Genomic DNA, 13,876 nt, shown 5'->3' with positions numbered 1-13,876 from the left:
AAAAATGCATGGCGCATATAACCAAAAATGCACAACCGTGCAATATAACTTCTATTGAATATCATGTGACCAACAATCCTCCAATCAAATGACAAGGATCCACGTAGGTGTTGTATAAAGCTTTTTATTGTCTCACTGATTGTCCATCTTTATAACCCTATTTCTGCTTACAACTTTGCGTATGAATATTAGCTAAATCGTACTTGTTTGCTGTTAAGTAATATAATAAGTTTCATAACTGTTGATAATAATCTGTTCTTTTATATTCGTTTGTATGTTAAATGTGAACTAACCCTTCACCATTTCATATGGTTATTGCAAATTTATTCATGATTTGTTTGTATTGTGTCCTGAAAAAAGGTCAGTAGATCTCATCTGATTATCTCTATACTGTACGACTTCAATACATCATTACAATTTAGGTTTTTTTTTGCTTCAATTTGTTACGGTATTATGTTCCTCACAGTCACAGGTAGCTTCTGTCCTGTGTGTAATAAATACTGTGAAGATGATGACTTTGATATTTAGATCATTCGGTTTTGATAATTCTTATAATGTGGTTATATTCTTGACAGGTAACTACTGTCCAGTCTGTAAGAAGTGTTATGAAGACGATGACCTTGATTCTTAGTACATTCAGTATTGATAATTCTTATAATGTGGTTATATTCTTGACAGGTAACTACTGTCCAGTTTGTAAGAAGTGTTATGAAGACGATGACCTTGATTCTTAGTACATTCAGTATTAATAATTCTTATAATGTGGTTATATTCTTGACAGGTAACTACTGCCCAGTCTGTAAGAAGTGCTATGAAGACGATGACTTTGAGTCTAAGATGGTGCAATGTGCAGACTGTAATAGATGGGTCCATGCCAAGTGTGAGAACCTCTCAGGTAAGCCTCAGGCCCTTCTCATTGGGTGGTATTCTCATAAGTTAAAGATAAAGACCAGTTATGGTCATGCGATTGCATTGTGAAAGAAACGTGGAATCGATCAGAAAAGGTTGATCATCTAGCATATGTGTGTACTGCAAAGTTCTGGAATCATCAGAATGATAAGAAATTTGGCCCAGTCTTGGTAAAGTTACAAGCACTGTACACAGAAAGATGTATATGGGACTACGCACACGTGCGCGACTCGTGCGCTTATCCTATCACACACTAATAGATAAACTAATTTACCAAATATATCAATTAGTAGGCGGTTTCCCGGCAAATTTGTTATCATCATGTTTTAGTCAAAACATATTCTTTCACATGATTGGTAATAAGAGCTTCCATTTCATTTTTTGAAATTGGGGCGTTTCCAATACTGGTCTTTACCTTTAAGCCGGGACTAAGTCCAGACTAAACAAGAATTTTAGTTCACACTTCTATGAAATGCTAGGTTTCATCTTCCTCCTTCAATATTCATGACAAAGATAATCTACCAAAGACTTTGTTGAAATTCAGTTCATACTCGTATTATCTTTTTCTTCACATTTCATTGCAAAAATTAATTTTTTGGACACTTTTCATTGAAGGATTAAAATAATCTGTACAGGGTAAATAAGTTGGCGACAGGCACTCCATAAAAGTGTGGATTAACTTAGTAAGTGCTAACTTAGTCCGCGCTACCGGAATACCACCCAATGATCTTATATCCTTCAAATAATTAATAATTCAAGTCTTTCAAAATTTAGCAGATCAGCCTTGTAGAGCCAATATTTCCTAACTTTGATGTTTAGAACCACTGTGTTCTAAATACATCTGTTGATAAAATTCCTTTGTTCAGAGACATCCATTTCAAAACAATCGTAACATGTTTCTAACCCCTCCCATAGATGATCTGTACAACATTTTGACACAGCTACTGGACCCTATCCTGTAATGCTATCCTCCCTGTGCCATTCACATACCGTATGACTTCTTACAGCCCCCCAAAATATACCCCCCAAAAATCGAGCCCCCATTAATTGATTACTGTTCCAAATGTAGCTGTTGGTAAAAATACCTGCCAACCCTTCCTAATTATTCATAATATTTTGATATTCTGGATTCTTAGGACCTAAAATTTCAGAGTTTTCAGATTTCAAATTTTGTTGAAGCCAAATTTAGCTTGTTTTATCATGTGCCACGATTTGGAGTTTGCGTGCGTTATGTGCATGCATTAAATGGCTGCAGAATCAAGCAGCGAATTTGTATTCCCTTTTTTCGTACTGATTATTGCGTATTGCCAGTTACACTGCCGCTGCATACATGGCCATGGTAAGGCCGTGTGAACGCCTCAGATCCCTGCTAGAAATGCCTAATTCTTATTTTCAAATGTTGGAATGTATGGGTTAACCTCTTGTCTAATGGCATATCACTGGTTTAGAATGTGTAATTGTATCTTTATCACCTCTTTCACAGAGGATCAGTACCGCATTCTGACAGAGCCCCTATTTACTGATTTCTGTTCCAAATGTAGCTGTTGGGTTAACTGTACTGGCATGTCATTGGCTTAGAATCTGTGATTGTATGTTTATGGTTATCCCCTCTTTCACAGACGACCAGTACCGCATCCTTACAGAGTTACCAGACTCTGTCCCCCCTCCCCCCCCCCCCAAAAAAAATATATATATATATATATATATAGGAGAAGAAAAAAATGGGGCCCCCATTTACTGATTACTGTTCCAAATGTAGCTGTTGGTTACTGGCGTGTCATTGGCTTCGAATTTGTGATTGTATGTTCGACATGTTTATCCCCTCTTTCACAGATGACCAGTACCGCATCCTGACAGAGTTGCCCGACTCGGTCCCTTACCGGTGCCCACCCTGCGCCAAAAACAAACCAACACCATGGAAGGGAGAGGTAGATGAAGAGCTCCAGGCTGGCTTCATGAATGTCCTCAATGCTCTCTACTCCTGCAAGAATGCTGGACATCTCATCTGGCCAAACAGGAGGGTAAGTGCAGAGAGATAATGGGTGGTATTTTCACTAGTTAAGCCGGGACTAAGTCCAGACTAAACAAGAATTTTAATTCACACTTTTATGAAATGCTAGGTTTCATCTTCCTCCTTTAATATTCATGAGAAAGATAATCTACCAAATACTTTGTTGAAATTCAGTTCATACTCATATCATCTTTTTCTTCCCATTTCATTGCAAAATTAACTTTTTGGACACTTTTCATTGAAGAATTAAAATAATTTGTACATGGTAAATGAGTTGGCAACTGGCACTCCATAAAAGTGTAGACTAACTTAGTACGCGCTACCGGAATACCACCCATTGAAACTATAGACCTGTCGTCATCAGCTCACCCGCTATTTTAGCTAATTTGCATCTTCATCAGCCTGCAGTTGCAATTAGCAAGATATTTGGTCGAGATAATCTTCCCAAGATATCTTTGGCTAGTTTGCAAAATATCCCGCTATTTGTCTGGCACGTCTTCACCAGCCTGAAGACTTGCACTATGCGTGAAGGCTGAGCAAAATATCTTGAGCTGATGAAGATGCGTTTGAGTTTCGAGGTCGAATCAGGAGCTGATGAAGACGCGATTTGTAACTTCTGGCTTATTTCCCAAATCAGAAATAGCAGGCTATTTGATAATCTCGAGCTGATGAAGACATACCTAATTAGTAAAATATATTTTTATAGCGCACATATCAAGGTGCTCAAGGTGCTCAATGCGCTCCAATATTACACCGGCTCTGCTAGGCTACCGATTTGGATGCTCACAGCAATCAAGGAATTCCTTCCTATAGGTACCCATTTAACACCTGGGTGGAGAGTGGCAAATGTAGATAAATGTCTTGCCAAAGGACATAAGTGCCATGGTGGGACTCAAGTCGAGAACCTTGTGATCCACAGTCCAAAGACATATTCATTAGACCACAACACCTCTATGACGCCTACCATATAATTATGTTTGTTAATCGGAAAGCATCAGTATATTAGGCCTCCAACTTAGGGGATGTTGTGCAAAAAAGGTTTTGCTTTAAGCATGTATTAGCCTTATACATAATGAACAGTGTACCTCTTGTGAGACTAATTCAAATTACCTAGTGTGGTCGACTCTGAATGTAAGTGCCAGGTGTCATGTGGATGAGAAATTCTTTCAAAAAGGGTGTACCAGCCCTGTAAAGATCCACTATTCAGTAGCTTTGTAAAAGACCATGATTGAGCTTTCATTCTTTCTTAGTAAAGTTAAAGTGCAGTTATGCAGAGATTGTACCAAACACAGATTTCCCAATAGTTGCTTGAAGTGAATTTTTACATTATCTTCTTTTACAGTTCAAGTACATGAGGAAAGTCCATAATGGCGATTCCAGCCGGTCATCCAACGGTCCTGAGTCTAGAGAGAGTTCATCATCTCCAGCTCTAAGCGAGGCCTCCTCTCTGGAGAGAGAAACACCAACACCAGACAGGGGCTTGGAGGCGGGCGGAGACGGCCAGGATGACGTTGAGGAGACGTACTCCTTCAGGAGAGGAAGGACAGTGAGGAGAGTTCTGAGAAGAAGACGGCAGCAGAGGAACGCCGGTAATGCTGATGGAGCAGGGAAAGGAGACGAGGATGGTGGCATGAGGAGCAAAGATTCCGGAAGGGAGGATGTAGATGTTGAGGAGGTTGGTAGAACGTTAAGAGACGGAGATGGATCAAGGAGTGACAATGCTGAAAGTGATGTTGTCATGGTGGATGGAGATGATGATGCAAGATCCTCTGGATCAATTCATCCTGTCTTTGACAGAGATGCAGAGAGAACAGATGGTGATGTTCAAAAGACATCATCAACAGAACCATTTGTTGCAGATACTGATAAAACTGAATTAAATGTATCTGATGATGATAGAGTAATTGCAGTTGATGATGAGGAAGATGATGCATTGAGGACTAAGAAAGAGGAACAAAAACCAGAGGATGGACCCATTTCTTTCAGTACTACAGCCCAAGGGGACGTTGCGTCCTCCGTAGAATCAATACCAATAGACACATCTCAAGAGAACATCTCCTCTGAAAGTCATGTGCCAAAGGATGATAACAATGCAGAAAGGACTTCTCATCGTGTTTCTATGTCTTCCGAGGATATTGCTATGACAAGTGCAGATGACTTGGAACCTCCTGTTGTGGAATCATCTCCTACGCCTGTTGTAGAAGACCAGAAGCATGAATCGCAAATGGTAGTCGAAAGCAAAGACAGAACTGAAGTGGTTTCTAGTGAACCTAAATGTACAAACAACTCCAGTTTGGCTGACTCTCAAGGCGTTGATCACCAAGATGGTTCAGGAGGATCTCTTGGTGACTCGAAGATGGACACCTCAAATCTTGCTAGTGATGGTGAGACTTCAGCTGCCGAAGAAGTAGACATTGACATTGAGAGCACCGATGTCAAAGGGAAAAGGATGGAGGTGGACGATGTTGATGATAGCGGTAGAAGATCCTCCGTTGAGGAAAGAACTAGTAGGGATACCAATACACCTCTCCCAGAGGATGCCTCTGGAAGCCTTGTGGATACTGCAACGGTTGCTCCTGATGATGCGGCGTCTCCAAAGCTTGAGAAGGAAGAAGCAGAGACTGTCTCTGAGTCAGAGACCAAGGTCAGCATCGTTTCTCCTGAAGCTGTTCCAGACGTGGACCCTAACATTCCAGATGCAGTCTTGGAGGTGACGACATCAACGCAGCCTGAGCAGGATGCTTCTAAGACACCCGCCAAGGTAGTCACCATTGAGATAGGCAAGAAGGAAGAAGAGGAGAAGAAGGAGGAGGAAATCAAGCCAACAAGTTTCCAGTTTGTTAAAGCCAAGATGATGGCAGGCTACTACAAGTCAGTGGTATGTACATGAACAGTTTAATATTTTCTAATTTGTAGAAAGAACTATAGCATTTTATCAAATGAAATATTAGTTTTGATAAAGGTGAGAGCCAACAGATCTTCGACCTTTGCCATACATGTTAGATATCTTCATAGTGGAGGAAATTTAAATCCATAAACTGCATTGAACATTAAACTCTGTTATTTGCCATCAAAGACATTAACATATGGTTACATTATGGTTAAAGGTAATACAAAGTTTTGGTCTGGGTTGTGACTTTGGTTCAAATTCACATATTGGAAGCATATGCGATCCTATTCCACTGATCATTGTCGCGGTCGAAATCGACTCTTAAGTTATGAAATTGTAAATAATAAACACTTTATGTTGTATAGCTCCCTCTCAAGGTCGAGATATTAATTTAGGTCTAAAACAATGTTTCTTGACTAAAATCGACCGATTGGCTATGCCCGTTCGGAAATTATATACCACTACTACATATTCTGAGATTTTCATGGTCGCAGCTACCATTGTATGCCTGTAGGAGCTATTTGAAATTTATCAAAATTTACCGGAGCACTGGTTAATCTTTATATTCATTTTTTCTTGAAAACAGAAGTATTTCAGGGGCTAAAGATTCTAGTGTTTTTAATACATCCACAGGGGCATCCAAATATATCAAAATTGTAAAGAATCACTATCCACCCATTTTTCAAAATTTCCCAAAACTTTGTCTTACCTTTAATAAAGATGCAGTTCATGGGGAGATCTTACAATAGAAAAGGGAATCATGCTGGCTTGAAAGTAACTCTGTAATCTTCATCCATGTATATACCCTTCCATCCACCTACAGAAGTGTGAACGTATTATTACAAAGTAGGGATTAAAAGTAAAGACCAGTTTTCGAAAAGAAATGGAAGCTCTTAATGCCAATCATGTGAAAGAATATGTTTTGACTATACGTGATGATATAAATTTTGACAGGAAACCGCCTACTAATTGATATATTTGGTAAATTATTATATCTATCTGGACTCGATAAATATAGGGTAGTCCCATATACATCTTTCTGTGTACAATGCAAGACTGGGCCAAATTTGTTATCATTTTGATGATTCCAGAACCTTGCATTACACATCAATACTTATATGCTAGATGATTTCTTCCTTTTCCTCTGTCCATAAACTTTGCAGGAGAAATTCACTAAGGATTGTGTGACCATCTTCCAAGCCTCTTTCAATCAAGAAACGAGCCTGATTCCTGGACTCTCCAAGTCCAACGTGATAGCCAAGGGTGCATTCTTCAAGATCATGATCCAAATGTTCCCGTGGTTCAACATTGAAGACACGCGGCTCTGGAACGGCGAGGAGAGGTTTGAGGAGTGAGTTTGCCGTGATCCTTTCCATTTCATTACTATCAGCCTTGCTTTAAAGCGGGACTGCAACACTTGTAGCTAATTGCGCCCTCTATATAGCCACCAATGCCTAAGTGGTACCCGTTGATCCGCCATGGTCCTCTTTTTCTGATGTTAATTGTGAGCTGATTTGATGAGATAATCACCTGCCAGTGAACATGCAGGGAGGTCTAATCCTCCTGGCCAAACTAGTGCAGATAGGCTTTAAAAGCAAGTAGAATACCTTTAAATGGCTTCAAATAGCTTGGCTTACTGCTTTTTATCTTGTACTGATAAATGTTCATTTTGAATGTGATTAAGATGCTATGCTAAAAATTGATGGCAGGAGTGAGTTTTTGTAAATATAAACCTACTACTAGATAATTAAATACTACTACTACTACTACTACTACTACTACTACTACTACTTCTTCTATTACTACTACTACTACTACTACTACTACTACTACTACCACTACAACTAATGCACCTAAATTGCACCATATATCTATTATGTACATAATCCCATACATTATATTACCCTGGCCATATAAGATGCTACCTGGGCATTTCAGGAATTAATTTTATATTTGTACCTATTTGCTTACCTTGAGTTTAGTGTGATTCAAATTAAACTGTGATTCAAACTCTGTACCTAGTGAAAGCTACATCACCCCCACAACTTATTCATTAGACCTTGGCATAGCACCTATTCAGAGGCAACAGTTCAGTTTATTTTCGTAGTCCACATTTCACACAAGATGAAAGTAATATTACAAACATATGTTGATAAGAAAAAGATACATTTAGTATAGAAAAATAGATTAGTTTGTTTGTAGATACTTCTATGTCAAGGGATATGTTAAAGGGATCCGGTAACTTTGTCTTAGATTCTTTAAAAAAATCCTTGATTTAACTCATGCTGCCATGATAATTTTAAACCTTTAGGTCAGTCAGGAACCCTATGACTTTAACAGGCCGATCGCATGTCTGATTATCAAGATATTTATGACTAAAAATCGAAATCAAATTTTGCGTTGGCCCTACAGTCTATTGGGGAAAAGGAGTATGGTAAAACCAGTCACTCAAAGGTTTTTCATTTTTTGAGGCCCTTCTTGATCATTTTGGATAGCAATTTTGTAGGGCTTCAATATATCACCATATCACAGACACTGATAACACGTACATGTGTAGGGCCATGCATCTCAGATTTAACATTGTTAAATGATCCCTTTAAAGAAGGGTAATCAGGATATAAATGTGACATATTAAAGCTTACATCATCTAAAAGTATCCAACGGAGGTCCATATTCAACGAGTCCACCTTTCATTCTCGAGTTGCGAGAAACACAAAAACCATAAAATTTATACATAATTTAGTTGTTAACTTTATTCTTAACTTAGTTGTGAATACCCAAAATGAACAAATATAGGTCGATGCTGTAACAATTTCATCTGATTTTCAGGAATGGTGTGCTTCAGGTAGCAGTTGAGCCTCCTCACAAGGATCACGAATACGCTCAATGGAGATACAGAGCCTTGATGCCTGCAATCACTGCTCAACCTTCACCTTTCAAGAAACTACCCACTCCTAGAAGAAGGCATTCCATAATTGGTAAGTTATTTAGGGGAAATTTATTAATTTAATGCCACTTTCAGCACTGATTTCCTTTGTCAACATGTCCATAAAAGTTTTTAGAATTTCAACACTGTGCTGACAAAACTTTAATGGGCAGGGGAGGGGGTGAATATATACCTTATCCAGCATTCTGCGCTGGTGCAAGTAGCTCAGAGAAGATGCGTCTAATAAAGTAGACGCTCTCACACTGTGTCACGTTTGAATGCATGTATTGTTCCATAGACTTTGGTGTGACAAGGTGGTAATGTGTCTACATTATTTCAAGCAATACTGCATATTTGTTTTTAAAAAAGAACTAATGCCCTATATATATTTTGTACTTTCTTCGCTCGAACTATTATCCCGGCTCTGCTAGGCAGCCGATTTCGGTGCTCACAGCATTCAAGGAATTCTTTCCTACTGGTACCCATTTAACACCTGGATGGAGAGTGGCAAATGTAGATTAATGTCCTGCCAAAGGACATTAGTGCTGTGACGGGACTTGAATCGCAAACCCTGTGATCCACATTCCAACGTCTTATCCATTAGACCACAACACCTCAACATGGCCAAGGAAGCATTGAGAACTGCCCTCATCAAATCCTTTCTTTGACCATTCTGTTTGTTCTAGGTGGTAACCGGTGTTCAGAGGATGACTCACATCTTACTGCCTTGGATGATGTCTCTGACCCTAGGCGATGCTGCCTCTGTGGGGTGATGGGGGATGATGATCCAAACAATGCAGGACGTCTGCTCTACTGTGGACAGGTAAGGAATAATAATATTAGTCTGTCTTATATAGCAGGCCCTCTAAAAGGACTTTACAGATATATGATATTATTACCCCGGTCATCGGATTCAGGCTTACCCGCACACAATGTATGCACATTCTCCACTCCCTAGGGAGCATTCCAGCCAGGCATCATTTTTACAAGCGCACACTTGCTAATCTATCCACATTAGCTGTCGCATCCTACCGGGTACCCATTTAACACCTGGGTGGAGAGTGGCAAGTGTAGAGAGCTGCCAACCAGTACGATTTAATCGTATTTCGTACGATTTTTAGAAGTAAATACGACAGTACAATTTTTTTTGTCAATAAAATACGACTTTCCTACAAGCATCTCACATCAGCAATTTGGGGATGTTGATTAGTTCATTTTAACATACCAGTCATGACAAAATCATGCATATTCAACCAATGATCCATACAAAAAATTATTTCTGTGTGTAGGAACTGTAAGAGGTATTGATCCGTGTTTTATTTTTTTATACAATTTTGTCAGTAAAATTAAAGAATACAGTTTTTGAACTCCAGATGTTGGAAGGTCTGGTAAGGAAGTGTTTCATCATCGCTTGGTGCCGTCGTTTGCACCAATTATCTCTATCCAATCCAAATGAAGTATTTTTGATGTTGACGCTGTGTTTGCATAATGTTGTGGATAAAATTGTATGGCTTTGTGGTAAATATTTACCAACTAACAATCTGTCTTATTTTTAAAAATCATTTTACCTTCTAATGTAATTTATGACGCTTCAAAGATGTGCAGTAGAAGTGATAGTAAGATCAAGAGGCCGACAGGATTGTCCTTGGAGAAGCGAAGTAGAACAGCTAAAGACTGAAAGTTATGAAGACCCGTTTCTCAAGATTCATCAAAGTGTCGTCGTAACAACCCCAAGTTTGAAGACATACCTATAAAAAGATGGCACAGTACCATGCACAGTACCCATGCCTTGCGGTTTGCCAAAGTCTTTTTTAAGGAGATGGATCTATCCCACATTTAAAATTCTAATTTCTTTTGTTTGCTTTTCTGCATCCAGGATGAATGGATCCACATAAACTGTGCCTTATGGTCAGCTGAGGTGTTTGAAGAGGTCGATGGTTCCCTGATCAATGTCCATGCAGCCATCTCTAGAGGGAGAATGATGGTAAGAAATGTTGCTAAATGCTTTATATCCCACAATAATTGATTCCCAGTGTTCAATCTTTTCAATTTGCAAGTTTTTGATACCATGACATACCTGCTAACCTTTCACAGCCTCAATTAGGAATCTCTCAAGGCAAAATTAGGAATACAGTCTATTTTGTATATTTTTACACAAAATTCAAAACAATAGATTGAAGGCCAAAAAAATAGGAATCATTCCTCTAAATTAGGAATGGTTGGCAGCTATGCCATGATATAATAGATTCACAATACTAAATCTTTGCAAACCACAAAAGTTTCTTATTCAAAAAATTGCTGTTTCACTTGTAGGGATAAACATTTCTGCAAAAATTGTAGACTCAAATTGTAAAGCAGGATATAGATATGGTGTTTCCTGAGAAAGAAAATTAGAAAGTGCAGAAGAAAAGGATAGATAATAAGGGGGGAAAATGATACATGCTCAAAGTCACTCAATTTACTACTTATATAGAAAGCTCAAAGCCCCTCCTCTAAAGTGTTGAGAGCCCCAATTCGCCAACAATTTGTGGGCAAAATTTCACTTGTATCTTAATTTGAAAGAGGATGTCATTTAAGACACACTTCTGCAAAGATCCCCCCCCCCCCAAAAAAAAAAAAAAAAAAAAAAATGTGTTTGAGGACAAATATTAATAAATGAATACATAATTTGGGTTTTGTTTTACGCAGAAAACCTAGATTTTGTCATCAATTGTTTTTGGATCTCTCAACACTTGACGGGGGCTTCAAGAAAATTCTAGTTTGCTTCATTTTAGAAAGTAAAGAAATAAACAATCAGTACAATCATTTTGTTTTAATGCTCAATATATTTAATAATAATATAACATTCAGCTTTTATAGCGCTTAATACATCTCGGACGTCTCTAAGCACTTTACAGATATACTATTATCCCGATCATTGGATTCAGTGCTTACCACTCCCTGGGAGCATTCCAGCCCGGCGTTACTTGATGCTCAAAAACTGTTTGACCAACAACAACGATCGCATCGTACCGGGTACCCATTTTAACACCTGGGTGAAGACTCTCCACCCAGGTGTTAGAAGCAAATACGACAGTAGGATTTCCCTTAATAAAATATGATTTAAAAAAAAAAAAAAAAAAAAAAATTAAAAAAAAAAAATTAAATTAATATTTTGTGTGTGCATCCGCCATTTTCAATGGCAAAATGTCCATTCTGTCCTGTAAAGTATCCTACAAGCATCTCACATCGGCAATTTGGGGATGTTCATTGGTTCATCGAACACACCAGTCATGACGAAATCATGCATATTCAACCAATGATCAATAACAAAAATTCTTCTTGTAGGTAGAAACTGTAAGAGGCATTGATACGCGTAACAATCCGTGTTTATTTTCAAGAAGACAACTTTTGTCAGTCTAACGGCCACGCCACGCCGTCTTCTATTATGATGAAATAATAGAATCGAGCTCCGAGTGAAATCAGGTTTTTGTATTGGTCCGCTAGCTATATGACTTTCACTCAGGGGTGGGGTTAGTCTCAAATAGACCACTGTCTCAGTGTATGATATTATATTATTAAAATATAAAATACAAAGAAACAAATCCAGAAATAAAGTGCTTGGACACGATTTGAATTACGATGTCACTTGGTAATTATTTAATTAATATGAATGACAAATCTCATCCATCAAATCAGAATAATAGAAATAATACAACTTATATATAAATGTTGCAATAAATATAGTTGCAAAGTATTCCTAAAAGTTAAAGGGCAACTTATTTCGTACTTAATTAACTACAGGGAAAGGGAAGGGATAGGTTAATGGAAATGAAGTTAGTAATTATGGCCACTTAGCTCGCTGATATTTCGATCGAGGACTTGACTTGGAACGGGATGCGACTGGGACGAACTTGGACGCGACTTGGAGGAACTTGACTTGGAGGAACTTGACTTGGCGGGAACGAAGCTGGACGGAAATGGTAGGAACGAAGCTGGACGTGACTTGGCGGGACTGGAACTTGACGGGTACGGGAACGAAGCTGGACGTGACTTTGGACTAAACTGGATACAGTTCTTTATAATGTTGAACAGACACTTTCCCAAATGACTGGAGTTGGAGTAGACATTGAGTTGACTTTAAAATACGGAAGGTGTATTTTAGAACTTGCTCAACCTCTCGAAGTGTCTAAGTTGTTGTTCGACTTCTCTAAAGTCCGAATCTTGAAATAGATTGTATACTGGATATTTGAAGCACTGATGAATGTTAAAGATGTATTAGGAGAAGAAGGGTTTCGGGTGAAGAGGTTCCAGGTGGGGGCTTCCAAGTGATGGGGTTCCAAGTGAGGATTTCATGCAGGGGATGGGGGTTTTATACCTAATTACATATTCACAATCTCGATTCTGAGATCTCCTCCTACAAAATATTCTTACCCTAAACTTAACTATTTCATTATTATTACTGTAGGTGACTGGGCGGGCATAATACTTGATGGACACTCAAACAGTGTTCCTGAACCATTAATCCTAACATTCTGATTGGGCAAAAGTAAAAATAAGGGGAAGGAGTAGAAAATACAAATGCTCATTGGTCAGTTGGGGATATTCCTGCTACTACTTTCTTTGATGACTCAGCTCCTTATACCAAGAAAACAAATGTTTTGTCTTCCAACCCAAACTGGTATTCAGGGGGATAATTTATTTGTCTGTTTTCCCACTATTTGCCTGTTTATAATCAGTCAACACAAACACTGGTTGAATATGGGCTTTGTCTACAAACATCCTATTCTTGGAATCTTTGGACCAGTGGAAAATGACCAGGTATCATCTCACTGTAGTTCGCTGACCTCAAGTAGGAAGAAAGATGATGAAATAGGAGGGGGAAAGAGAAAGAGAGAGAGAGAGAGAGTATCGTCTCACTGTAGTTTGCTGACCTCCAGTAGAGAGGATGATGCAATAAAAGAGAGAGAGATGCAATAAAAGAGAGAGAAATGCTATACAAGAGAGAGAGAGAGAGGGGGGGGGGGCAAGGGGTTACCTGGTTTAAAGGGAGATATCTCTACTTCGCTACATCAGTAAAATACAACTTTTGGGATTAAAGAATACAGTTTTTGAACTCCGGAGGTTGGCAGGTCTGGGAGAGTAGCAAGTGTAGGTTAAT

The 13,876-nt window shown here is 38.7% G+C and overlaps 1 protein-coding gene across 1 annotated transcript in view; it reads left to right on the top strand.

Annotated features, from left to right (window-relative positions):
- The window catches only part of LOC579728, a 35,765-nt gene that overhangs the window by 665 nt on the left and 21,224 nt on the right, over positions 1 to 13,876 (top strand). Inside the window, exons 2-8 of the mRNA XM_030978427.1 lie at positions 782 to 895; positions 2,743 to 2,930; positions 4,263 to 5,798; positions 6,974 to 7,161; positions 8,640 to 8,788; positions 9,423 to 9,559; positions 10,613 to 10,720. Coding sequence (XP_030834287.1) covers positions 782 to 895; positions 2,743 to 2,930; positions 4,263 to 5,798; positions 6,974 to 7,161; positions 8,640 to 8,788; positions 9,423 to 9,559; positions 10,613 to 10,720 — 2,420 coding nt within the window. The remainder of the gene's footprint in view (positions 1 to 781; positions 896 to 2,742; positions 2,931 to 4,262; positions 5,799 to 6,973; positions 7,162 to 8,639; positions 8,789 to 9,422; positions 9,560 to 10,612; positions 10,721 to 13,876) is intronic.

Source organism: Strongylocentrotus purpuratus, unplaced genomic scaffold (genome assembly GCF_000002235.5).
Source record: "Strongylocentrotus purpuratus isolate Spur 01 unplaced genomic scaffold, Spur_5.0 spur5_scaffold_1, whole genome shotgun sequence".
NCBI lineage: Eukaryota > Metazoa > Echinodermata > Echinoidea > Camarodonta > Strongylocentrotidae > Strongylocentrotus > Strongylocentrotus purpuratus.
This window is presented reverse-complemented; position numbering and strand designations above follow the sequence as displayed.